The 25,585-nt window shown below is 60.5% G+C and overlaps 1 protein-coding gene across 1 annotated transcript; it reads right to left on the reverse strand.

Annotated features, from left to right (window-relative positions):
- Positions 1 to 1,147: 1,147 nt before the first annotated feature.
- TF (transferrin) lies at positions 1,148 to 24,340 on the reverse strand. The gene is made up of 17 exons (XM_075937213.2): positions 24,184 to 24,340; positions 19,617 to 19,771; positions 19,264 to 19,372; positions 15,962 to 16,147; positions 15,247 to 15,373; positions 13,974 to 14,029; positions 12,698 to 12,870; positions 12,404 to 12,575; positions 10,637 to 10,782; positions 10,151 to 10,244; positions 9,044 to 9,082; positions 6,574 to 6,732; positions 5,702 to 5,852; positions 5,199 to 5,263; positions 3,751 to 3,935; positions 2,435 to 2,621; positions 1,148 to 1,383 (listed from the first exon to the last, which is right to left on the reverse strand). Exons 1-17 carry the CDS (start codon positions 24,224 to 24,226, stop codon positions 1,337 to 1,339), a joined length of 2,094 nt encoding a protein of 697 aa, XP_075793328.2. The 5' UTR covers positions 24,227 to 24,340; the 3' UTR covers positions 1,148 to 1,336.
- Positions 24,341 to 25,585: the final 1,245 nt, after the last annotated feature.

A 25,585-nucleotide genomic window follows, 5' to 3' on the forward strand; every position in this document is an offset into this window, starting at 1 on the left:
TTGCTGCAGTCTGTAAAACTTTCAACAGCACCAGGGCCATGCCTACCTCCTCTCCGCCACAGGACAGCCCAGCCAGCCCTTCAGAGATGCCCACCGCCCGGGGCAGAAGTTTAAAGGACTTTTAAATCGCCGGCCCCTGGGGCAGCTGCCCCCTTTATCCTCCCTCCCTCCCTCGCATCCATGGGTGGCCCTGGCTGTAAACCAGAAGCCTCATACCATTGGGTGGAGCTTTGGGAGGGGGCGTGTTGTGGAAAACCCGGAGGGGTCAGTGCCAGCCAAGGACTGTGAGGTCTCCGGAGGGGGGATGCTCAACTGAGGATCAGCACCTCAAAAGTGGGCCTAGGGACCCCAAGACAGGGCCCGGCTGAAAGCACGCAGAGGTTTGCTAGCTAGATCCCCACACAGCAGCCTGGGAGTAGCCAAGACAGGCACTTGGCTGGCCCAGGCATTCTCTGAGAGCTGATGTGTCAGTGCTTCAGAGATGGTAGCTGCTTGGAGACAGCTGTCTCTCCGGAAAAGCATGCAAGCAAGTTTTCCATGGAGCGGCCTCTGCTTCTTGGCTGCTTACGGGTGCCCAGCTCGGCCACCAGAGATGCTGCTCATGTGTCTGTAGTGGAAATTGCAGCTCGGCGTTTCTGACCGTTCCGCTTGGATTTGAACAAGCTGTCCTGGTTAGGGCTACTCTGGGGACGTACTATGCTTTGTATTTCCATCGCATCTGTACAGACACCCTGGAGTGCTTCCAAAGGACTGTGAGAGGCACGCCATACACGGGGGCGCCTGGCAAGGTGTGGGGGAGGAGGGCCCAGGTCACTGCTCCGGGAAGGGGTAAAGCTGAGGGCCCCCAGCCCATAGAGCTGGCCGGAGCCGTGACGCAGCGCTCCAGTGGCAATTTAAAGGGCTCAGTGCAGGAGCAGTGGTGGCAGCCAGAAACCCCGGGCTCTTTTGAATCACCAGGTCCCAGTGCAATTGCCCCCTTTGCACCACCGCCCTATGGGGCAGGCCTGACCATACGCCCTGAAAAGTAAATCCATGCAGCCCTGGGAGGCTGGGCTGTGCTGTGCTGGGCTGGGCTGTGTGTGCGATGGCATTCAGTGATAGCTGGGATTCTGCAAATGCCAAAGAATAGCTCAAATCACAGCAAACCCGTGGTTAGACTCAGATTTTATTTGCTGCTCCGGTGGCAGCAGGGAGTTGTAAAAGTCACGAGAACAGGCTGGACTCCTCTTGGAGAGGGAGGAGGGAAGAGACAGCCGCAGAGGGACTCGGCTAGCTACAGTTTGGTGCAGAGAAGGCTACAAGGAATGAAGCTTCTAGGTTTTCCTGGTGGCTCCCGCTAAGCCAAGGTCGTCAAGTCGCTGAATTTGCAGACCTGGAGGAGTTCTGTAAGGGGAAGAGAACAGGCAGGTTCAGACGTTGCTGGCAGCTTGTTTAACCAGAAAACAAACACACCTCACCTCCTCCCAGCCCAGGTTCTGCTAAAGTAACTCTCTCTCCCCCCCAGGTTTACATGCACAGCGTGTTCCATCTCTCCTAACCCAGCCTGACGGGTTTGGAATGGGGCGGGGTGTGCAAAGCAACTGTGGCGGTATGTTCCCCAAGGTATCGGGGTAGGCGCGCGGGCTGGCGGGAGCTCTCACAGCAGTTTTCAACTCGATCCGCCACTCGGGGAATACACTTTATCATTTTAGTGGCCAGTGGACTAGACGAGTAAGAGGGACTAGAAAGAGGATTCTAGGGCACCAGTTCAACCTGTGCCAGGTCCTTCAAGCCCCAGAGTCGCTACCATTCACTAAGCGTGTCAAACCGGTGATCTCAGGCTAGATTTGTAGTGCACGCAAGTCCACATCACAGAACCCACCTTCCACTCTTGGCTTGTCCTCTGATTTGCCTTCTCGGGAGCAGTCTCAGAGGAGAAGCCAAGAACCAAATGGATGGGAAAAATGAACTTGCTGTCTCTACTCCTAAGACATAGCTTCCACAGAACAGGGCTGATTTCCTTAATCCTTGTACAACGAGTTTACAGGAAATCAGATTAAGAAGCCTGTTATTTCGAATTTATTTCAAAATAATGGGCTTCTTATGTAGACTGCGCATAACGTTATTTTGGAATAACGGACCTTATTCCAAAATAACTCTGCTGCGTAGATGTACCCATAAAGACCAGCAGATGTATTTGGGCATAAGCTTTCATGGGCAAAAGCCAGTTTTATTTTCTGGTTAAACTGGTTTTTGCCCACAAAAGCTTCTCCCCAAATAAATCTGTTAGCCTTTAAAGGCATCACAGGACTCCTCCTTGTTTTTAAAAGGTATCTTCATAAGTCCTTTCCGACTGGGCAGTGACAGACATGACTCTCTGAAACCCCATGATCTTCATGTCTACCAAGCAGAGAGATGCAGTTCATCCGTGTCTCCTCTGAAGTTTGTTAGTTACCTGATGGTGAGCACTGACTTAAACTAGAGACAGAATCAAAATATTCTTGTCTCAGGAACTCTTTATAGTTTATTCCACTGGGGAGTTGAATCAGGCACTTGGTGGAATCCTTGAACAAAAGGTCCTTGGTGTCAGACTGAAACATCTGGAAGATATCTTTCTGACTGCCATTGCTTCCGAACAATCCCTGAAATACAGGAGTAAAGGGGTAAGTGGCTATAGCAGATGAGAGCAAAGTCAGATCATCAGTATGGTACAAAGCTGGAGATAGTTCTCTCGCCATCAGTAGAACAATTTAAGACAAAAATATTTGCCTGAGCATCCAAAAGAACAGGGATGGGAGGAGAATCCACAAAAATCCAGCAGGGATCTCGCCAGGCAGTTTTACCTGGAAAGACCTCAGATACCATGGTGATGGGCAAGATAGAAAGCCCGAATGCAGAGAGCCAGGACTGCAGTCTGAAGCTGTGTCTCAGTAGATGACTGATCTTAATCAGTTTTGGACCTCTAGAAAGAGAGATCTCAAAATACGTATTTCCCTCTTGCCGAGGGCTGGATTCTCCAGTCTCCCTCGATTGCTTTGTAGCTCAAGTGAAGGTGGGCAGAGATGCCCACAGGGTGATTCCTGTTGTGTACCAGGAATCTGCCAGCACAAGAGGAAGGACCTGATCCCCCTCTGCTTTTCCTCCAGCAGCATGAAACGCTATTTGTGCATTCAGCTTTCCAGGAGCGGAGACAGAACACGGTGTGACGTAGTGGGGGGTAACTTGCTGGTGGCTATGCTGGGCAGTGGGTTGTGAGTGACCTCTGCTGTCTGTAGCACGGCCCAGCAGGGCAGGGGGTGAGTCATTATGCAAAGGGGGCTCCAAACCTGTCTGACCAGCTACCCCCAAGGGAGAGGAACAAAGGAAGAGGGATGCCGCCCCTGGCTGGGGGGCAGGGCTGGAGGAGAGTTGGTTAGTTTCTGTCTGAGATCATGGAGGAAGCAGCCTAGGCAACAGGCTGGAATTTAGGGGCCCAGTCTCCCCCATTTCAAGGGGGGCTGAGGCATCCTAGGCCTGCCCTGGAACCAGATTCCATCTGTGCTGTGCTGTGTCCTGGAGAAGCAATAAACTCCCTCTGTTCTACCGGCTGGGGGAGTCTGTCCGTGCCATTACGGGGGTGCAGGGGACGGGAACACCCCAACGCGAAGCCACACATGGAAAGAAGCTGAAACTGAGCGAAAGGTTGACGTGCTCTGTTATGCCACTTGCCCCCTCTAAGCGCTAAGTCGGGGAGATAAGAACAAGCGGAATCAACTCTGCCCCCGCACCGACCTGTTGGTTTACTAGCATGCGGCGGACAGCAGACGCTTTGTCTTCGCGTGTGACCACAGCATGGGAAGGAACTTGAGCCAGGTAGCAAGTCTTGTAATCAGCAGGGGGGGCACGCCGCCCATCCGGGCACAGTAACTCGAACCGCTCGCTTCTCAGCTTTTGCGCCCAGTCGGCGGTATTGTGTCCTGGCAGGAGGAGGAGGGGGAGCGGTTTGCCAGCTGCAGGCTTTGCTCCGAGTGTGGGTTCGGTGGGAATGGCCGCATGCGCTTGTGTTTGAGACATGCACGTGTCTAGGAGATGTAGGGAGCAGAGCGCAGCAGGAGGCCGGCATACGGGAGACCGTCCGGGCAATCTGGAGGGTTTGTTCACACATCTCCTAGTCACATGCATTCAGCTAGAGGAAGTGTCTAAATCCCCTAGGCTGGCTTGGAGCGCCTCGCCAAGGGTTGGGGAAATGAGTATTGGATTCTCAGGCCTGCAGACTCTGGCAGGAGCCACAACCCTGCATGAGGCTGTTGAGGGGAAGGTGGGGTTGATCCTGTGGCCAGAGAAGGAGGGAGACAGCCCTGGGACCAGCCTGCCTCGGGGAGCGAGCCTGGCGGGGGTTGTGAAGTCCGAGCCAGGAAGGGCTAAGACTGGCCTCAGCGAGAGCGGGCTTCGTCCCCTCCCCGACGCCAGGACTCGGGCCTTAGACTGGAATGACCGGCCCCCGCGGCGGGAAGCCAGCCCTAGTGTTTGTGCCACCCACATCTGCACGGCTGTGTCCCTGCACAGAGCCCGAGGCTTTGCCCTCCTGGCACCCGATCCGAAGCCCAGCGAAGGCGACGGAAGATTCCCACGGACTTAGCTGGCTTTGGCTTGGGGCCATAGAGCACAGGGGCGAGGAGGAGGAGGGGAGCAGTGCTGCGAGACCCTCAGCGGCGGGGTCTCCCCCACCCACAGCCTGTTCTAGTTTGAGCTCATGGAGAGATCTAGGCCAGAGCTGGGCAAGGTGCGACCCAGGGCGGGATCCAGCCCACCCCACACTTCGCCCCAGCCCGCGGACTGCATGCGGCCGTTTTCTATGTCTGGCCTGCTGCCCGTACCACTGAATTCCCAGGCACTGGCTCAGGGAGCAGGATCCTACTTAAACAGCTCACACTTGCGGCGTGACCTTGGTAGGGGCCGGAGCCGAGAGCCTTTTAAAAGCTGCAGCAACGCAGTAGCTGTGAACCCTTTACTGTGTGTTTAATTCAAAGCCTCTGGCCCCAGACAACTCTGGGGGGGAGCCTAGTCTGGGGGGGAGCCAGCCCGTGACCTCATAGCAAAATTCATTCGGTGCCTCTCTCCCTGCAAAAATTATTCCCTCCCCCCCCCCCCCCAGCATTCTAGCGCCTAGACCTTTCCAGCCAGCCTGGCTGTGCCACAGGTCCCTGATGGAGTCTGACGCAGGTGCGATAGCTGCGTACCATCGGTGTTCTCACTGACAGTCGTGTGCTTGACAAAGGCCACGTCCCCCTTCTCAACCAGGCACCTGTCAGACACCGAGAGAGGGAGACAAGCGGGAGTTACTGGTGTTTGGACGCGGTAGCCTTGTCCCCAGCGGAGCCCCGCCTGCGTTCCCCCACCGCCCCTCTCAGGACCAGAGGAGAGCTGTGTCCGGGGCGTAAGGAACGTGCGTGCTGTCGTTGCTCTTCATTCGTTTGCTTTGTGGTCGCACGACTCCATTCGCCACCCCCCGACCCCAGGGGGGCGTTTCCAGGGTGAGGACCCTGGCCGTACGCTTCCATAGCGCTAGCCTCAGAGGGGGTGCGGACACCAAAACGAGCACGCACCAGGAGCGGGGCTGATGGGGTTTGCAGGCAGCTGGGAGCAGAAAGATGGCGTCTGCCCCACGGGGCCGAGAGGGAGGAGGAAAGCGGAGTGAGGAGAAGGCAGGGATTCTCAGGTGCGCTGTATTGGAGTCACCTACCGGAAGGCTCCAGTGTATCCATAGTATTGCTCGTTGCTGTTGGCCGCACACATGTAATTTACTGGAAAATTCTTACGGTCCCCCACACACAGCTTGCAGAGCGGCGATTCCGGTGCAGAGCCGGGAGCGCAGCTTTCCAGGAAGTAGTGATCTGCCCGGAGGAACAGAGAGCAGCGGTTGTGTATTTCCTCTCTGGCGCTCGCTTTCCTCTACCCCTTAGCGAGACACTCCACGGGACTCAGCATCAGGCCATGGAGTAATTTCAATGGGTTGGAAAGAAAAGGCCCAGGCAATATTTCCTTAGATTGAAGGCTGGGTCTTTTTAAAATACCGTCGGATTCTGTGCTGCACGGATTCAAAGGGAGGTTACAGACAGTGAAGCAGACAGCAAGAAATCTCAGGCATGGGGCAGAAAATCGTGTGCGTGCACCAGTTTCAGCAGGAGACTCAAAGCCAAGGACAGAGTATTTGTGTTGCTCTCTCCAGCCATAGCTGGGACCAACGCTCTGGAGGACAGCACAAGAAACCCTGCAGCAGGCAGCTGTGGCCAGCTCACAAGGCAATTTCTGCCCAAGCCCTTGTCGATTTCATCCTGTGGTTTGAACACTAGCTGGGCTCGTCATTGGGACAAGCCACCATTGCTCGTTTCACATTGCGAGTCTCTTAGCCACATCCGGCTGCTGCTCCACCAGGGTAAGAAATACTCAAGTCCATCTCCTAGAAACCTTGAGCAAAGCAGCATTTCCCTCTGGCTAGGGCCCAGCCCGCCCCCGCGAGTCACCAGACACTCTCAGGCTGGAAAAGAGCTGCAGGAAGAGCTGTTGTGCGTGCGCCAGGCGCGCTGCGAGAAGTGGGGACGCAAGCGGACTCACCAAATGTACAGTTCGGGGTTTTTTTGTTAATCAAACCCATGGGGACGTTCCAGCCGGCCGTCCTTCCTACACCCGTATGACAGGACTTCTTCCCCTTCAGGTTGTCCCAGGTGAGGGTGGCGTCGGATTTCTTCACCACAGCCACGGCGTAATACGTTTCTGTCACAGAGAAGAAGGAAAAGGAATTGCAGGCGGAGAGATGACCCTGAACCGGGACTGACACCGAAAGTGCTAGAATTCTTTTCGCCCCTCCCCTGCTCTACAAACTCAGGGACTCGCAAGAATCCTGCGCTCTCCTATTCCACCTGTCACGCCAGGACACAGGAAGGTTTGCAGGTGTGACGCATTTGGCCCACAACACCTCTCCCGTATTATTCTTCCCACTGTTTAACCTGAGGTCTGGGGTCACTAAATGATTTGCCCACGGCCACCCAGGAATTCTGTGTCACGGCCAGGGATACAGCATCCAGTCGTGCCCTCAGCTACGAGATCAGCCTGTCTCTGTTTGGGGAACTGTTCCTGCTGACCCGTTTTCTAGTGCTGCATCCCAGGCCTCCTGTCCCCGGGGACCATCCTGGTGAACTGGTTGGCCTGTCGGCGCCCCATATAGACGGTCTCTGCCGCTCGGGGCAGCGCGATGTGGTGTGGGGCAGTCACAGGGCCACACCTGCACCCCTGTGCTAAGGGCGAAGCCCCAGCTCAGACAGACACTGATGCCCCCACTCTCCATGGGCTAAGCCCCCAGCTCCCCACCACAGCCTTCAGCTTCTGGTCCCTCTCAGGCCACATGCTCCCCTGGGGGGAAGGGCGCAGGAACTGGCCCGGACGTGTCGGTGCTGAGGAACCCCAGGCACGAGTCTGAGCGCGGGCTCGCCTCTTTCCAGGTGCAAAGCCTGGGGGGGGGGGGCTGTTCCTCTCCCCTCCGTTCAGTGCGAGCGGCCCATGCGCCATGAAACGACAGAGGGAAGATGGTTTTCCTCAGAAACCGCCACCATGTAGGGTCCGTGCTGCTGCGAGGCCTGGCCAGGCTTCACGGCCCTGCGTACCCCACAACCGGCACCGCACGAGGGCTGCTGCTGCCCCGCCGGGCCCCGCGGGGAGACTCCTCTCCAGTTCTGTGGGCCTTGGGGCTGGCCCATACGCCAGGGGGCTAGTGGCGCCATTTGTCTCTAGGGGCTGGGCTGGCCCGGCAGGCACATGCCACGCAGCTCACGGACAGGCAGCAGCCGGCAGTGCTACTGGTGCAACCACTGGCTGCCGTTAGCAATTCCTGGGGGTGCCCAGCCCCCTCGAGGGGTTTCTGCGAGGCCCAGGAAGTCCAGCCCTCTAGAGAACTTGGGTTCCCTCGGCAGACGAGGCTCCTCTAACGATTCCACCTCCTCCGGCCAGCAGCCCAGTTTAAACCGAAGACCTTCAGCATTCAAAGTTTGAACCTTCGCCACTCGAACTAGAGAACTACCAGGTGCCGGCTCAGCCCCTCTGGCCCAGCCAACGCAGCGGGAGGAAGACACCAAAAGTTCAGCACAATCCACCTGGCCAGGTGGGCAATGTTACACCCCGGGGTCAGTCTCCTCCTGCCCCCATTCCTTGGGTAAAGCAAAATGCAGGACAATGTAGCACTTTAAAGACTAACGAGATGGTTTATTAGATGATGAGCTTTCGTGGGCCAGACCCACTTCCTCAGATCAAATAGTGGAAGAAAAATAGTGGAAGTTTTAACATGAAAAATTCAACACTCTCCGGGAAGGAATGAACAAACACTCAAACTATCTTACCCATTACCAAGATAGCTTCCCCAATTATCACCTCTAATACCATTAGCTCACAGACATCCCACTCTCCCCACCTCTAATATCATCAATTCACAGACACTTACCTTCCTTCCTCCCCCCCCCCATCCCCCTCCTGTTCTGAAATGTGATTTGTCCTTTTCATATGTGTTCATTTTTTTTTAATTGTATCCTTTGGTATATATGGTTGTGACTATTTTCTTCCACTATTTGATCTGAGGAAGTGGGTCTGGCCCACGAAAGCTCATCATCTAATAAACCATCTTGTTAGTCTTTAAAGTGCTACATTGTCCTGCATTTTGCTTCAGCTACCCCAGACTAACACGGCTACATTTCTATCACTATTCTTTGGGTAGTTTCACTTGTTCCCCCCAGGACGTACGCTCTTGGCCTTGCTTTTCTGTTGTCTTTGATGTGCAGTCCTGGGGTCAGATTAACTAGGGTGGGTTGATCGTTTGTGTCGTTCCCTCCTTGTGCGCCTCAGTCGAGATAACGTCTCCCTTTGCCACTGGATCTGTGCACCAAACCATTCCTAAGTACACTGGCCCCAGCCGCCCCCTTTGCGGTGAACATCGCCCGCTCATTCCTAACCCTGAGCTTGCTGGTTCTTGACTGAGTCACTGGTTGAGTTTACCCTAGGTCAGGATTTTAGCTTCTGCTCCTCTGTGCCTGGTAATTACCTGTGGGTTCGCTTTCTTTCTGGCATCGTGTCATGTCATCTGCAATGGGAAAGGGGGAGATTCAGTGGCAGGTAATGCTACAAGCAGGTGTCCCCGGCGTGGTGTATGGCGCTCGCTCTGGAAAGACTGAGGCGAGGGGGCAAGTTACTTTCTGGAGAAGCCTGAATACGGAGGGGAGAGAGCAGCTGGTCCAATATCTGTCGTATTGGCAGAATGAAGGATCCCCTTCTGGGGCAGCTGCTCGGTAGCCAGACTGGCGCTAGTGGCTCAGAGCCCGTGGCTTCGTGGTGGTGACAAAGGTTAAGTCTGCAGTGTTGGCTCGGCTCAGGCATGTGAACAGCCACCCCCACATCGCATGCAGGACGGGACCGTAGTGTGAACCAGGCAGGAGCGCTGGGAGCTACTCCCCTGGGAGACGCTGTTTCCACCGAGCTCGGCGACACCTGGCAGGTGAAGGAGGGGAGACCCCAGCCCCCGCCTCTCCCCTCCACCTTGTTCTGTCCCACCTGCCTCTTCCCAGCACTCCCCAGAGCAGCCCCCCAGCCTGTGCTTCCCCACCGCCGCTGCCGGCGAGCAGAGGAGGGGCGCAGTGCGGACTCCTCCCGCAGGCACCAGCCCTCCTGCCGGCCACTTTGGGAGCGGGTGTCGGGGCGGTGCACACGCCCTGCATGCGCCCCCACGTGGCGCCTGTGCTCCCAGCTGTGGCCGTGCATTTCGATTAAAGCAGCTGTGCTCGACACTGAAGTGTAGACAAAGCCCTAGGGTCGCCAGGTGCCATTGGCCTTTACGGGGGTCCCAGACAGCCCCCACATCTGCACTGCTGAGCCAGAGAGCCACCTGGGACCACCCTGGCATTGAGTGGAGGCAGCCCTCCGCACAGCCCCTGGGGGGAGAGGGGAGCAGTGTGACTCCACTACCCTGCTCCAGCCAGTAGGGGCCACTCTGGATTACACCCAGAACCGCTCCTGCCCAAATCAGCCTGCGACATCCAGAGATTAAAGCCCCTCCCCCCGCCCCGGCTCAAGCTACTTGTGACCAGAATCGGGGCCTCTGGCGGATCACAGTTCAAAGTGCGTTCCCCTCTGACAGCGGCTTGCGCCCACTCACCCCCGTAGTACTCTTCCATGACTGGCACTAAGCCGCACACGCCGGCCGTGTAGACTTGGCCTCCGTCCAGGGACATGGCATCCGCTTCGCCTTTCTGCAAGGAAAACAACTCATCAGCGAGGAAGCGAAGCCGCTTTCATTCAGCCTGCCCGGCCGGAGCCGAGGCCCTGGCCAAGGTGCTGTCGTGGAAGCGAGGGCCGTGCTACAGGCAGCTCGGCTTGGACTCAGACGACGAGAATTCAGAACCTGTCCAGATGAAACCATCAGTCACTTTGTAAACGTCAAAAAAAAGTGTCAAGTTAAGAAACTTGTCAGAACTGGCCCTTTTCTGCGCCAAGTCTCCGTTCCAGCGAACTGGCCCGTTCCAGTGAAAAATGGTTTCACTGGCACGTTCCCAACTAGCGCTGCCCAGAGACAGGGCCAGGAAACGGCTCCCCGAGCCGACAGGGGCCCGCAGCGAGCAGTGGGCACAGGAAAAGCCCGTACCATTATCTTGGCAATGCAATCTTCCGTGGTGCTTTCCACGGCGCAGTCCACGCTCCCGCCGCTCACGGCGCTCCATTCGTCACACTTCTCCTTCTCGTGCTTACTCACGGTGCACCACTTCACCTTCCCGGACGGCTCGGGGGTGTCTAGGGAAATCAGAGGTTGACGGAATAAGCCAAAAGCTCGGCTAGCCCTGGAAGCCCCCAGATAACGGATTCTGGGGAGGGCAAGGCTTCCGTCAGCAGCGTCACGGCGCACACATGCTCCCTGCTGCTCGACAGATGCTGGGCTCGCTCCTCAGGTCAATTGGCTGGGTCTGGTTCTCACTCAGCAGGGCACGGAGCAAGAGACAGACTCTGCCATTTGCCTTCGCTCCACTTTGCTTTCACTTGAGCTCTGCTCATTTAGGCCAACTCAGAATCCGGCCCCTGGCTTCATGGGTCGCTAAGCACTGGAGGTGCCGTGGGAGAGCCGAGCGTTCTCCTCAGCTCCCCCCGGCCTCCCGGCTCGGGACTTGAGTCGGGTGCAGTTTCATAGCTGAGCAGTTTATTTGCTTTTAAAAAATGCCGTTTTGGGGGGGCAGAAAGCATTTGTGACGCGGGTCGAGTCGCGTTCGTTACCAGTGTCACCTCTCACACCAAAACAGAATCAAAAGCCAGAGACGCCTACACATTTTGTTTGGCATTTTCAAAGGAACTCTTCCAAGCCTGCCTGTAACTTGCATGGAAACGGTTTGTCTCAGCCCGAGACGCTTTCTTTTGGTTTGGTTTTGGGTTTTGTTCAAGCCCCAGCCGTCCAATCCAAATGGCCCACGATTCTGCTGTGAGGTGTTTTCCACGAGCAGCACCGTGGGGGTGGCTGACAGCAAACCGATGGTAAATCATTGTGAGCTCCTAATCAAGGCGAGAAAGCTGCCCCGGGCTCCCAGACAGATTTACTCTTTGACTCTCCAAATGTTTGAGACGGATTCTTGGCCTGTCCCTAGCTCGGCAGCAGACTGCGGGAATCGGCGCCCGCTGCAGGCAGGTCCCAAACAGGCCTGGGGTGACCCCCTGAATCCGAGGAGGGGGGTTCTCCCAGCCGCGGCGCAGAGGCAGGGTGCCCAGCGCCAGCGTGTCTGTGTGTCTGTCACTCTAGGGCAGCCCAGGGGAGGGAGCGAGGCCCAGTGCGGTGGGAAAGGTGACATGGCCACAGCCAGGCCAAAGGGCAGCAAGTGTCCCGGGAAACCCCTAAGACCAATGGCAGGGCTGGTAGTTAGAACAGTGTGTCCCCGCCTCACCATCCTCACCCCATTACTGGAGGGTCAGGGATCCCTGTGTTACACGGCACTTACGGCCCAGCCCCAGTGCTGCTGAGCAGCTCCCTGCCTCTCGCGGACCAGGGGCTGTGCTCCCGGACCCCTTGCTGGGCCACAGGCTGGGCAGCACCAAGACACTACACTGCCCCTCCCAGGGGAAAGGGGTCGGGAGGTGCCTGCCCAGTCCCAGCCCGTACGTAGCTGGCGAGTAGCCCCAGGACAGAAGGAAACGCGGCTCGTGACTGGCAAGGCAGCTCCATGGCCCTGGCGTCCGATCCCTGGGCCAAGAGAAAGTCCACGAACTGGCTCCGGCGGCGGCAGCGCCAGCTCCCCGAGCCCGCCTGCCGTGGCCAGCTCTCGCCCGCACCCGCACCCGCTCAGAACCACCGGAGAGAAGCGGCGCGAGGCCGCAGCCTCCTACCGGAGCCTCCCCCACTTCCGCATGTCATGGCCACCCACCCCCGGCTCACCGGGCCTGAGACTCTGAATGTCGGTCCAGTAGTTGTAGCCCAGGTAGAGCTGGGCATCCATCTTCGCAGGGAGGCGGACGAAACCGGTAGCGATGTCCTTAAAGAGCAGGTCCTTCCCGGTAGGCCAGCCGAAGAGCTGGAAGTCGCCTTTGGTGCCCTTGCCGTACCTGGCCTGCGCAGGGGAGACGAGGTCAGGGCATCCCGAGGGGGGGCGGGGTGGGAAAAGTGGAGCGAGCACACAAAGGAGGGGTACCGGAGAGCTGAAGGGGGGCCCAGAAGAGAGGAAGCCAATACCTGGGCCTCAGAGAGGAAGCTCCAGATGTCATCGGCCCGCTCAGCGGTGCTCCGCGTCACGATGGCATGAGCTGCGACTCTGCTCCAGTAACACGTCTCATACTGGTCGACCGGCTTCCGGCTGCCATCTTCACACAGCAGCTCGTAATCGTCTTTCCCGCTTGGGTCATTTTCTGTGAGGGACGGGAGAGCCCAGGTTACAACAGCACCGAGAAGGAAAGGGGCTTGCAGGAATTCCCATTTCAGGAAACTCCCCACTGATTTTGTCCCTGAATGAGAACCAGAAGGGCGACGACTTCCGGCACACGCATTCCCCCCTCGCTGTAGGAAGAGTTGGCATCGTCCCAGGTTCTACGCACTGGGAAGGTTTGGTGACAAAAGTGCTGCCGACAGGCAAAAGTTGCCCAAAGGGAAAAAACGGTCAAATCGTTTTTTCTACCTCCCATTGTCGACATTTCCTGGCCACATGGCTAGCACCCCGATGACAGAGCAAAGCATTGTGGGGAAGCATCCCGCAGTGCAGCGTGGGGGAGGGCAGAGCAGATCCCTGTACTTCTTGGGATTTCCTCATAGCCCTGGGAGTTCCCCATGCTAAGGAATGCCAGAGCAGCACAGCCGTCTCTCCAGCCCTTCACCTCTAGCAACTGCCTGCCTGCTGCTGTGTTCCTAGCAGGGCAGAACAGGAGCACTCCAATGATTTGTTCTTTGTTTGTTCCGAAACAGACCAGCTCACTCAGCTGTCAGACTCTTCCCAGAGCTTTGAAAGGAGAAAGACACATGCCTGCAGGGCAGCAGAGCTCACAAAACACTGAGCACAGCCACCAGGGCAGGCATGGTGGGATCCTGGGGCGGAAGCCAGTTCTCTCCGCAAAACAAATTGCAGAGTCCACCCTACTCTTTGGTGACAATAAAGGGAAAGGAAAAAACAAAAGTTTCTTGCAGGGCTGGAAGTTTTTTGTCACCAGAAGTGGGTGTTTTCCTGACAAAAGTTGCATTGCAGTGTAAACACGCTCACTGTTTTGTTGCCAAAAGGCAGGTTTTGGTGACAAAACGTGCCAGTTGTAGACAAGCCCTAGAGGTGAAATCTAATTTCTCTGCTGATTATTTAGCAGTCAGGCCCATAGCATACAGAACGTGGTCCCGCTGAGAGCCCAAGGAAAAAGAGACTCGGGATAAACCGGGAGAAAAATGAAGGCAGGTGCAATGCAGACAGAATTCGAGGACAGCGTCCCAGTGAAAGCCCTGACCAGAAAGTAGTGATATGGGACCTGCCTACCTTCAACAGTTGTGTGCTTGACAAAGCTGACTTCTCCGGCTCCGTCTTTCAGACACCTGGAAGGAGGAAATAAAGCAGAAGGGGAAGGACGACAGTGAAACACTGTGCTTGCTGTTCATCTCAGGTCATCCCTATATGTTTCAGACAGCCACCTTGGATGCAAGCCTCAGCTGCGTGAGAGTTTGTCTCCCCAAAACGCCGCATGGCTCAGGAAACGAAATGCAAAGGCAGAGAGGAATTGCACAATGAAAATCATCAGGAGTAGTCCAATGGTAGTTCTCTGTACTAGGGGGCTACGTCTAGACTGGCATGATTTTCCGGAAATGCTTTTAACGGAAAAGTTTTCCGTTAAAAGCATTTTCGGAAAAGAGCATCTAGATTGGCACAAACGCTTTTCCACAAAAGCACTTTAGATTGGCGGGGATGCTTTTCCGCAAAGACGCGCTTTTCCGCAAAAAAGCCCCAATTGCCATTTTCACCATCGGGGCTTTTTCGCGGAAAACAAATCTGAGCTGTCTACACTGGCCCTTTTGCGCAAAAGCTTTGCGCAAAAGGGACTTTTGCCCGAATGGGAGCAGCATGGTATTTCCGCAGGAAGCACTGATTTCTTACAGTAGGATGTCAGTGCTTTTGTGGAAATTCAAGCGGCCAGTGTAGACAGCTGGCAAGTTTTTCCGGAAAAGCGGCTGATTTTCTGGAAAAACTGGCCAGTCTAGACACAGCCGGGATGTAATAGTGGAGTAGATTAACCGATGAGCAAAAGCTTATAGGTTAATACTATAGACTACACACATTTCCCCCCCACCAGTAAATGGGCAGGCAGCCCGTCTCTCTCACACACACACCCACACACACACACACACACACACACACACACAGGCACCCACACACACACACACACACACACACAGGCTGCCTGGGGACTATAGTCAACTAACCGATAAGAATTCATGAGGTTAATTGACTATTCAATTAACTGATATTTACCATTCCTTCTCTGGACTGCCATGTGTAACTTACAGCTCAATATCTGGCCACTCACTATCTGTTTGTAGGAGCTAGGAGCCTTCATAAGTTGCATGCTCAACGTGGGAGTAGGGGTGCGTCTTCCATTGTGCAACAGAAACCCAGGAGATCCCCCCCCCCCCAATTACAACTGTAGCAATGTCAGGAGACCCCCTAGTTACAGCCCAGCTGTCCCTCGACACAGTGAAAACGGAGGCGGTGGGAGGGGAGGGACAAATAGGACCAGAGAAAAATAACTTTCACTCACTGAAAGGCTCCAGAATATCCAGAATAAGGCCCAGTACGGGAACATGACCCACGGCATAAGGCGCACAGATTTGGTTCATTTGCGGGGGCACCAGGGACGCAGGAGGCTGAGAAAAACTGGGCCACAGCTATGGAAAAAGACAGGTAGTAGTTACTGGCAGGTTCATCCTTTGCCATACGACCCTCTCCCAGCAAGGAGACTTGGTGTAGGCGTGTGGGCTGTTTGGAGGGGACAGCCATGTGGCAGAGAGGGGATGTGCAGACTGTCTGTAGTCAGATGACTTTGGGAGGGGTGCTTTGGTTAAGGGGAGGTTGGAAAGTCGGCATCTCCCGTGGGGCAGAGTTAAGGGTCTGGCCTGTGGGCTGGCAGCAGTGCAGGGGGCTGTGTGTGGAGGAGTTATCGATCCACTTCCTCGGGTTTGTGTCAGGATGGCGTAGGACACGGGCAGCCATTTCAATGGCTGCACAACAGCGGTTTTGGAGTGTCACCGTGTAGAAGATGATTAATTCCAAGGCAAGGAAGCGGTCGTGGAAATGCCCTTACTGCTGGCGGAGGAGGGAGAAGAGACACTTAGGAAGTGTGAATGGTTCTGTTGGTTTCTGAGTTCCCCAAAAGTTCCGTTGCTTGCTCCCTTCCCCCCCCCCCCCCCAACATGACTCAGTCCCCGTTCTCCCCACGGCCAGCTTAATGTTCACTTAGCTCTTCCCCGTCTCACCGTGGGTTATGGGGGTTTTTCTGTCCCAGGGTAAGATTGCCTTTTTCACCAGGGTCCCAATGGGAATCACCCAGCCGGCAGACCTGTCCAGCCCTGTGTGGCAGGATTTCTTCCCTTGCAGGTCCCTGACGGTGAAGGCGGTTCCTTTCTTCACTACGGCCACACTGTAGTAGCTGGTGGTTGCGTCTGTAAGGGAGAGAGGAGAAAAAGCAGGCAAGCATTGGTACAACGAAACAAGCAAACAGAAATGGCATCTCCCAAGTCACACAGATCCTGGCTTTGGGAAGCCAAGTCCAACATTTTCAAACCTCTGGCAATGTAGCAAGACTCCAGACCCCTTTCTCCTGTTCAGTGTGACTCGGTCGCCATGCCGACAGCAATCGGATTGTAGTGGTTGGAGAGAACAGACTGTTAAATGCTCTAATTCTTATTACCGGTATTTCCTAAGGGCTCTCATCTGTGAATGGATTTGATACAAGTGTGCTGCTGTTACTACAGGCTGAACCTCGCTAGCCCAGAACTCTCTGGCGTGGTGTGACGTAGTGGGGGTACCTTGCTGGTTGCTGTGCTGGGCAGTGTTGCTGTGAGTGACCTCCACTGTCTGCAGCACGGCCCAGCAGGCCAGGGGATGAGTCATTATGCAAGGGGGCTTCGAACCTGTCTGACCAGTGATCTCCCAGGGAGCGGAACAATGGGAAGAAGGGGAGTGGAGCCCTGGCTGGGGGCAGGGCTGGAAGTGAGTGAGTTGGTTGCTCTCTGGGAGCATGGAGGAGACAGCCTAGGGAAAGGGGCTGGAATTTAGGGACTGCCCTGGAACCAGATTCCATCTGTGCTGTATCCTGGAGAAGCAATAAACCACCTCTATTCTACTGGCTGGGGGAGTCTCTTCGTGCCATTACGGGGGTGCAGGAGATGGGAAAACCCCAACGCACCGCCACACGTGGTCTGGCTTGACTGGAGTTAGCCGGATGGCCACTTATCACGGGCGTGCCCCACAGCCAGCGGCTCTTACCCTCGTGATAAGCCTCCGATGGCAGGAGAGCGGCTCGCACGCGCAGAGACGCCGTGGGGGAGTCAGATTTGCAGGGCTGGACTCTAAACTGGGTCTGGTACGATTCACTCCACAGCGAATATTGCAGAGGAGGCAAAAGTCACGCTCGACCCTGGTACCTTTACACCCTCGACCAGACCTCTGAAAACCATTCTGTCGCCTGGCCTACAGCCCGAACTCTACGCAGCATCAAGCCAGCCCGACTTTCCAAACAGAGCCCTGTGCTGAACGCAGAGAGCTGGGCGTGGGGTGGGGCTGGCGGGACAGGAATGGAGACGCACTGTCGTTTTCCTTCCAGAGCCACAGAACTACAGGTCCGATCGCAGCTGCTGCAACTTGCATCTCCCGTGTCTGTTTCTTTCCCTCTTCGCTGGGCTTGTTCAGCCGGTGCCCCATCTGTGGGCTCACTTCTGCCTGGTCCTCCAAGAAACAACTGCCCCCCAGGTTGCTAGAGCGACGGGGTGAGTGAGGGGATGTTTTTATTGGCCCAACTTCTGCTGGGGGAAGGGACACGCTTTCAAGCTACACACACCGAAGACAAGCTCTGCGTGGCTGGCGAGCATGTCTCTCCCCCCAGTGGAGCAGCCTGTCCAATAAAAGAGTCGCCCTCTGCCACTCTGTGGGTCTCATACCCTGAGGCCACCCTGGCTCCCCCAACACTGCCGATTGCGGGGTGCTGTCGCTCTCTAGCCTCTGCTAGTGGTTGACTCAGAGCTTGAGGATTTGCCCATTGGCTTAGCTCAGCTGCTGGCCCCAGGGGAGCACGTGATGGACCCAAGAGGCAGGAAAACGAGGCAGGGAGCAGGACAGGCCCTTGCTGCTCTCCACCGGCGCGCTAGGTAAACTGAAAGCCTTGGGGGTTTGCTCCCCCTGTGCCTGCCAGGGGCAGACAGTCACTAAGGCGCAGGAACCTTCCAACCCTTCCAACAGGCTCCTGCTCTCTGCTTCCCGGCCATGCCGTGGCTCCCGGGTCGTACTCCAGGCCTGCGGAGACTCCCTGCCCTAGTGATCCCCAAGGAGCATGAAGGCAGGGCAGGGGGAGGCAAGCCCCACCCCTTCCCTGCCCCCTGGGAGGCGGGGCAGTGCATGCTCCTCCCTTCCACCCATGGGAAGGGGAGGGGGCAGGCGCACGCTCCCACAGCCTCCCGGCCCCAGCGGAGGGCGCGCTGCACGGCCCAGCCACGCCCAGCCCGCCCTCTGGAGCGCTGGGGAGGGAGGAGCTGGGCTGGGCTCGGCCAGGCGCCCTGCCCCACGCTCCAGGGCTGGAGAGGCTGGGTTGGGCCGGGCCACACGGAGCACTGGGGAGGTTGGAGGACGTGCCACGTGGCCAGGCCTGGCCTCCCCGTCCTCGGAGCAGCAGCAGGGCGGGTGCTGGGGCAGCAACACTCCGCCCCCCAGCGCACCTCCAGCAGGCACTAGGGGCGGAGCGTGGGCGGGGCCATGCAGCGCCCCCCCCCACGTACCCGCCGCCCCGCGAGAGGCCAGGTCGCAGCAGCTCAATGGAGTGCCATGGCGGGGCGGTGCGGAGAGGGAGGAGGCTTTGGGACAGAACCACCAGCACCACCTGCCGTAGCCTCCTCTGTCCCCTGCAGGGCCGAGCTCAGCCCGGGGCGGGCAGGGGAGGGAAAGCGTCTGCTCCCTGGAGCTCTCCGGGCCCGCCGTGAAAGGCCCTGCCAGTGCGGCTCAGCAGCAATGGCCGCCTGGTTGACTGGGGTTGTGGGGCGCAGGGGAAGCGCTAACGTCCGTCTGCTCTAGCACGGCTCCACCATCTTCCGGGAAAGGGACTCGAGCCGGCCTGGGTCACTGGGAAGGGATGGAGCACGACCCAGACGGCGCACAGAAGAGGCCAAAGCCTCCGGCCAGTCCGAAAGCAGGAGGCTTAGGGCAGGCCCGTCTGGTCGCGGGGAAGGAGAGGGGATCGGCGTGGGTGGAGTGACGGAGCCAGTGCTGCTGGCCCCAGAGGAGCACGTGATGGACCCAAGAGGCAGGGAGCAGGACAGGCCCTTGCCGCTTTCCCCGGGCGTGTTGCGCTGGATTCTCAGCGTGCGCAAACCGACCACTGGCTGCGGCCGCTGCGCACAGGGAAGGCTGGCCCAGGCCGGGCCCAGTTCGGAAGCAGCACAGAAGTTAGCACCTGACTCGACTGGCGTTCGTGCTTCCCACTTTGCCGGAGTCGTACCGAAGTATTGCCGGCTCGCACCCGGCTCCTCCAAGTGCCACCCGCGTCCGGTCAACACCAGGGCCAACGTACCTTTTCCTGTGCCGTAGGCCTCAGCCACGATCGGCTTCAGTTTGTACGGGGCGAGGTGTGCTTCGAAGATGTGACCGCCATCCAGACTGATGGCATCTGCATTATCCTCCTGAAACACAAGAGGGTTAAACCAGGGGTGGGTGCAGGCATCAGGGGCCAGAAGCCATGGGCATGAATGAACCGAGCCTCTCTCTGGGTCCTTCCCGGCCGAGGCGCTGCCGTCCCCATGGAGCCAGGGAAGGAAATCAGAGCCTGAGAGGAGAGCGAAGCCTTCATCCCCGAGGAGGCAAATGGACCCAGCAGGACAAGCTGTCCCACCCAGCCCCGGGCCTGCTCTGTTGCTGGTGACTTACCGCAATGGCACTTATGCAGTCCAGGTGGCTGGCTTTCTTCACGCAGGCTAATGCCGGGGTCACGTCGGCCATGTTCTCCTTCAGTTTCACACACTTACTCTGCTCCAGGTCGGATATCGTGCACCACCGGACGGAGGACTCAGCAGAGCAGAACACTGTGGAGAAAGCCAAGAGCACTAAGCAGCTGTTTCATGACCCTCAGCCCTAGAGAGAACCAGCATCCCTCCCTCCAGGCGTAGGTCTCCTGCGAGATGCCCTGCCCATGCCGGGGGGCAGGACCCTGAGGCTGGGGGGTGCTGTGTGCTGGTTCCTTACATCTAGAGTCAAGAGGCTGCAAAGGGCTAAACTCTCCCCGATGCCTCTAACGGAGTGACCGCCGGGCGGATTTGGCCCAGAGTGTGGGGGGCTGATACTTCTATGTGCCGGCTCGTGCTGACTGGCCACTGATGCCCAGGAGATTTCGGGGAACCTCCTCGCCCCGAGTCAAATGCAGGTTTGTGCTCTTAGGGGCAACGGCTCCTCGTTCGAGGTGAGGAAGAAACGGGACCAAGTGCGACCGACCTTCTGTCCCCCAGAGTTAAGTGTCCGTGGCGTGAGTGAGAGCAGGATTGCTGTACACACCGGCCTCTCTTCCCAGCCCTCCGGATTGCTGGACACACCGGCCTCTCTTCCCAGCCCTCCGGATTGCTGGACACACCGGCCTCTCTTCCCAGCCCTCCGGATTGCTGGACACACCGGCCTCTCTTCCCAGCCCTCCGGATTGCTGGACACACCGGCCTCTCTTCCCAGCCCTCCGGATTGCTGGACACACCGGCCTCTCTTCCCAGCCCTCCGGATTGCTGGACACACCGGCCTCTCTTCCCAGCCCTCCGGATTGCTGGACACACCGGCCTCTCTTCCCAGCCCTCCGGATTGCTGGACACACCGGCCTCTCTTCCCAGCCCTCCGGATTGCTGGACACACCGGCCTCTCTTCCCAGCCCTCCGGATTGCTGGACACACCGGCCTCTCTTCCCAGCCCTCCGGATTGCTGGACACACCGGCCTCTCTTCCCAGCCCTCCGGATTGCTGGACACACCGGCCTCTCTTCCCAGCCCTCCGGATTGCTGGACACACCGGCCTCTCTTCCCAGCCCTCCGGATTGCTGGACACACCGGCCTCTCTTCCCAGCCCTCCGGATTGCTGGACACACCGGCCTCTCTTTCCAACCCTCCGGATTGCTGTACACACCGGCCTCTCTTCCCAGCCCTCCGGATTGCTGTACACACCGGCCTCTCTTCCCAACCCTCCGGATTGCTGGACACACTGGCCTCTTCCCAGCCCTCCGCCTTGGCCGATGGCTCTGAAAAGGCCGGGCCGGTTTCCTTTGGAGAGTCCCTCGTCTAAAGTGCCCCTCGCTCCTGCCCCTGCTGAGTCGAGTCCCAGAGCCCGGGGAGGGGAGGGATGTGGTCAGGGAGGTGGCCTGGTTAGCACAGGGACAGGGCCCGGGGAGGGGAGGGACACGGTCAGGGAGGTGGCCTGGTTAGCACAGGGACAGAGGCCGGGGAGGGGAGGGATGTGGTCAGGGAGGTGGCCTGGTTAGCACAGGGACAGGGCCCGGGGAGGGGAGGGATGCGGTCAGGGAGGTGGCCTGGTTAGCACAGGGACAGGGGCCGGGGAGGGGAGGGATGTGGTCAGGGAGGTGGCCTGGTTAGCACAGGGACAGGGCCCGGGGAGGGGAGGGATGCGGTCAGGGAGGTGGCCTGGTTAGCACAGGGACAGGGGCCGGGGAGGGACGCGGTCAGGGAGGTGGCCTGGTTAGCACAGGGACAGGGGCCGGGGAGGGGAGGGACGCGGTCAGGGAGGTGGCCTGGTTAGCACAGGGACAGGGGCCGGGGAGGGGAGGGACGCAGTCAGGGAGGTGGCCTGGTTAGCACAGGGACAGGGGCCGGGGAGGGGAGGGACGCGGTCAGGGAGGTGGCCTGGTTAGCACAGGGACAGGGGCCGGGGAGGGGAGGGATGTGGTCAGGGAGGTGGCCTGGTTAGCACAGGGACAGGGGCCGGGGAGGGGAGGGACGCGGTCAGGGAGGTGGCCTGGTTAGCACAGGGACAGGGCCCGGGGAGGGGAGAGACGCGGTCAGGGAGGTGTCCTGGTTAGCACAGGGACAGGGGCCGGGGAGGGGAGGGACGCGGTCAGGGAGGTGGCCTGGTTAGCACAGGGACAGGGGCCGGGGAGGGGAGGGACGCGGTCAGGGAGGTGGCCTGGTTAGCACAGGGACAGGGGCCGGGGAGGGGAGGGACGCGGTCAGGGAGGTGTCCTGGTTAGCACAGGGACAGGGCCCGGGGAGGGGAGGGACGCGGTCAGGGAGGTGGCCTGGTTAGCACAGGGACAGGGGCCGGGGAGGGGAGGGGAGGGACGCGGTCAGGGAGGTGGCCTGGTTAGCACAGGGACAGGGGCCGGGGAGGGGAGGGGAGGGACGCGGTCAGGGAGGTGGCCTGGTTAGCACAGGGACAGAGGCCGGGGAGGGGAGGGACGCGGTCAGGGAGGTGGCCTGGTTAGCACACGGTCAGGGGCCGGGGAGGGGAGGGACGCGGTCAGGGAGGTGGCCTGGTTAGCACAGGGACAGGGGCCGGGGAGGGGAGGGACGCGGTCAGGGAGGTGGCCTGGTTAGCACAGGGACAGGGGCCGGGGAGGGGAGGGGAGGGACGCGGTCAGGGAGGTGGCCTGGTTAGCACAGGGACAGGGGCCGGGGAGGGGAGGGGAGGGATGTGGTCAGGGAGGTGGCCTGGTTAGCACAGGGACAGGGGCCGGGGAGGGGAGGGACGCGGTCAGGGAGGTGGCCTGGTTAGCACAGGGACAGGGCCCGGGGAGGGGAGGGACGCGGTCAGGGAGGTGGCCTGGTTAGCACAGGGACAGGGGCCGGGGAGGGGAGGGGAGGGACGCGGTCAGGGAGGTGGCCTGGTTAGCACAGGGACAGAGGCCGGGGAGGGGAGGGACGCGGTCAGGGAGGTGGCCTGGTTAGCACAGGGACAGGGGCCGGGGAGGGGGAGGGACGCAGTCAGGGAGGTGGCCTGGTTAGCACACGGACAGGGGCCGGGGAGGGGAGGGACGCGGTCAGGGAGGTGGCCTGGTTAGCACAGGGACAGGGCCCGGGGAGGGGAGGGACGCGGTCAGGGAGGTGGCCTGGTTAGCACAGGGACAGGGGCCGGGGAGGGGAGGGACGCGGTCAGGGAGGTGGCCTGGTTAGCACAGGGACAGGGGCCGGGGAGGGGAGGGACGCGGTCAGGGAGGTGGCCTGGTTAGCACACGGACAGGGGCCGGTTCGTCGTGAGCGTGGCCGGCCCCCGGCACGAAGGGAAGCGGGAGCCCGGAGAGCGGGGCCGCAAGGGCAGGAGACGGGGTCACAGTCACTCCTCACACCAGACCATTGTCACAGCCTCTGGGAGACCCCGCCAAGCCACCCGGGGGTTCTGGGGAGAGCATGTCCCGTGCTGTCAGGCAGGGTCTGGGGGCGTCTGACGGGACGTGTCCCTTTGCAAGACAGCGGGTCAGAGCCGGACCGCAGGGCAGAACCCGGGACTGGGGGGGGGGGGTCAGAGCCGGACCGCAGGGCAGAACCCGGGACTGGGGGGGGGGGGGTCAGAGCCGCTGGGCAGAACCCGGGACTGGGGGGGGGGGGTCAGAGCCGCTGGGCAGAACCCGGGACTGGGGGGGGGGGCAGAGCCGCTGGGCAGAACCCGGGACTGGGGGGGGGGGCAGAGCCGCTGGGCAGAACCCGGGACTGGGGGGGGGGGGACAGAGCCGCTGGGCAGAACCCGGGACTGGGGGGGGGGCAGAGCCGCTGGGCAGAACCCGGGACTGGGGGGGGGGGGGCAGAGCCGCTGGGCAGAACCCGGGACTGGGGGGGGGGGGGCAGAGCCGCTGGGCAGAACCCGGGACTGGGGGGGGGGGCAGAGCCGCTGGGCAGAACCCGGGACTGGGGGGGGGCAGAGCCGCTGGGCAGAACCCGGGACTGGGGGGGGGCAGAGCCGCTGGGCAGAACCCGGGACTGGGGGGGGGTCAGAGCCGCTGGGCAGAACCCGGGACTGGGGGGGGGTCAGAGCCGCTGGGCAGAACCCGGGACTGGGGGGGGGGGCAGAGCCGCTGGGCAGAACCCGGGACTGGGGGGGGGGTCAGGAGCCGCTGGGCAGAACCCGGGACTGGGGGGGGGGGCAGAGCCGCTGGGCAGAACCCGGGACTGGGGGGGGGGGGCAGAGCCGCTGGGCAGAACCCGGGACTGGCGGGGGAGACCGGCCGGAGCCTGCCCGCTGTCCCGTAGCCGAGTCCCGGCCGGGCGCTCTCGGAGGGTCCCCGCGCAGGGGGGAGGTCTCGGCCGGGGCAGGACCCGGGACTGCCCAGGAGACGCAGCGCAGCCCGGCCCTCGCCGCTCTCCTCGGCCGGGGGTGCGCCCCGGTGGGTGTCGCCGGGGCCGGGGCAGGCTGGGGGGGGGCAGGGGTCCCTGGCGCGGGGCTGACCCAGCTGCGCCCCCCGCGCGCCCCGCCCGGTCTCTCCCCCGCCCTCGCCGCGGGGCCGGGCCCGGGGCACTTACCCAGGAGCGCCCAGGCCAGGGCGGCGCGGGGCGCGAACCGCATCCTTGTGTCGGGGGCTGCGCTCGGAGCCGGGTCGCTGCGGGGCTGCCGGGCTGCGCGCTGCCTTTATAGCGGCCGGGCTCGCGGTGTGTTTACCCGCCTGCTTTCCCAATAGCCCCCGCCCCGCCCCACTCGGCCGCCCGGCGGGGGCGGGAGCAGCGCAGGTGCCTGGCCCCCCCCGGGGTGCAAACGGGAAAGGCCCGGGTTGGGTCATTGCAACTGCTGCTGGGGCTGAACTGGGGGGGGGGGGGGCGATTCCTCTGTCCCTGCCGCCCCCGGCCTCGGGAATCAGCCAAGTTCGCCCGGCCAGCGAGCCCGCGCCCCATTCACTCGGGCTCTCCCCCACGTGGCAGGCCTGGCCTGGGCCCCCCCGGAGCCCCACAGCCCAGCGTGCCACCCCTGCGCTGCGGGAGAGGAGCGGGCAGAGCGGCCTTTGCAGCCCCAGCCCAGGGAGGATCCAAAGGGCTTTGCTGACCCGCTGAACGACTCACCCCTGCCTCGCCAGGGCCCCCGCTCTGGGCCAGTGCCGGCCCTGGGCTCCCCCGCTCTGGGCCAGTGCCGGCTCTGGGCTCCCCCGCTCTGGGCCAGTGCCAGCCCTGGGCTCCCCCGCTCTGGGCCAGTGCCGGCTCTGGGCTCCCCCGCTCTGGGCCAGTGCCGGCCCTGGGCTCCCCCGCTCTGGGCCAGTGCCGGCCCTGGGCTCCCCCGCTCTGGGCCAGTGCCGGCCCTGGGCTCCCCCGCTCTGGGCCAGTGCCGGCTCTGGGCTCCCCCGCTCTGGGCCAGTGCCGGCCCTGGGCTCCCCCGCTCTGGGCCAGTGCCGGCCCTGGGCTCCCCCGCTCTGGGCCAGTGCCGGCCCTGGGCTCCCCCGCGAGCCCCTTGGCCCTTCGAAGGGCTGGGCCCTGCAGCTGGCAGGGCACGGGGAGAACTGCCGGGAGCAGCTCTAGGAGCGAAGGGTTGGCGCTAACAGTGCCCAGCCGCGGGTGGCTCAACACATCCTCTCCCGGCTCCTCCACCGACTGCTCCTTCCTGTGCCGCCTCCGGCCACCGGGTCAGCGGCTGGGATCTCTCGCCGCTCACCCCGTCCCGAATCCCCTCCGGCCACCGGGTCAGCAGCTGGGATCTCTCGCCGCTCACCCCGTCCCGAATCCCCTCCGGCCACCGGGTCAGCGGCTGGGATCGCTCGCCGCTCGCCCCGTCCCGAATCCCCTCCGGCCACCGGGTCAGCGGCTGGGATCGCTCGCCGCTCGCCCCGTCCCGAATTCCCCTCCGGCCACCGGGTCAGCGGCTGGGATCGGTCGCCACCTGCCCCATCCCGAATTCCCTCCGGCCACCGGGTCAGTGGCTGGGATCGCTCGCCGCCCGCCC

Source organism: Pelodiscus sinensis, chromosome 10 (genome assembly GCF_052426305.1).
Source record: "Pelodiscus sinensis isolate ZL-2025 chromosome 10, ASM5242630v1, whole genome shotgun sequence".
In the NCBI taxonomy this organism is placed as follows: Eukaryota; Metazoa; Chordata; order Testudines; family Trionychidae; genus Pelodiscus; species Pelodiscus sinensis.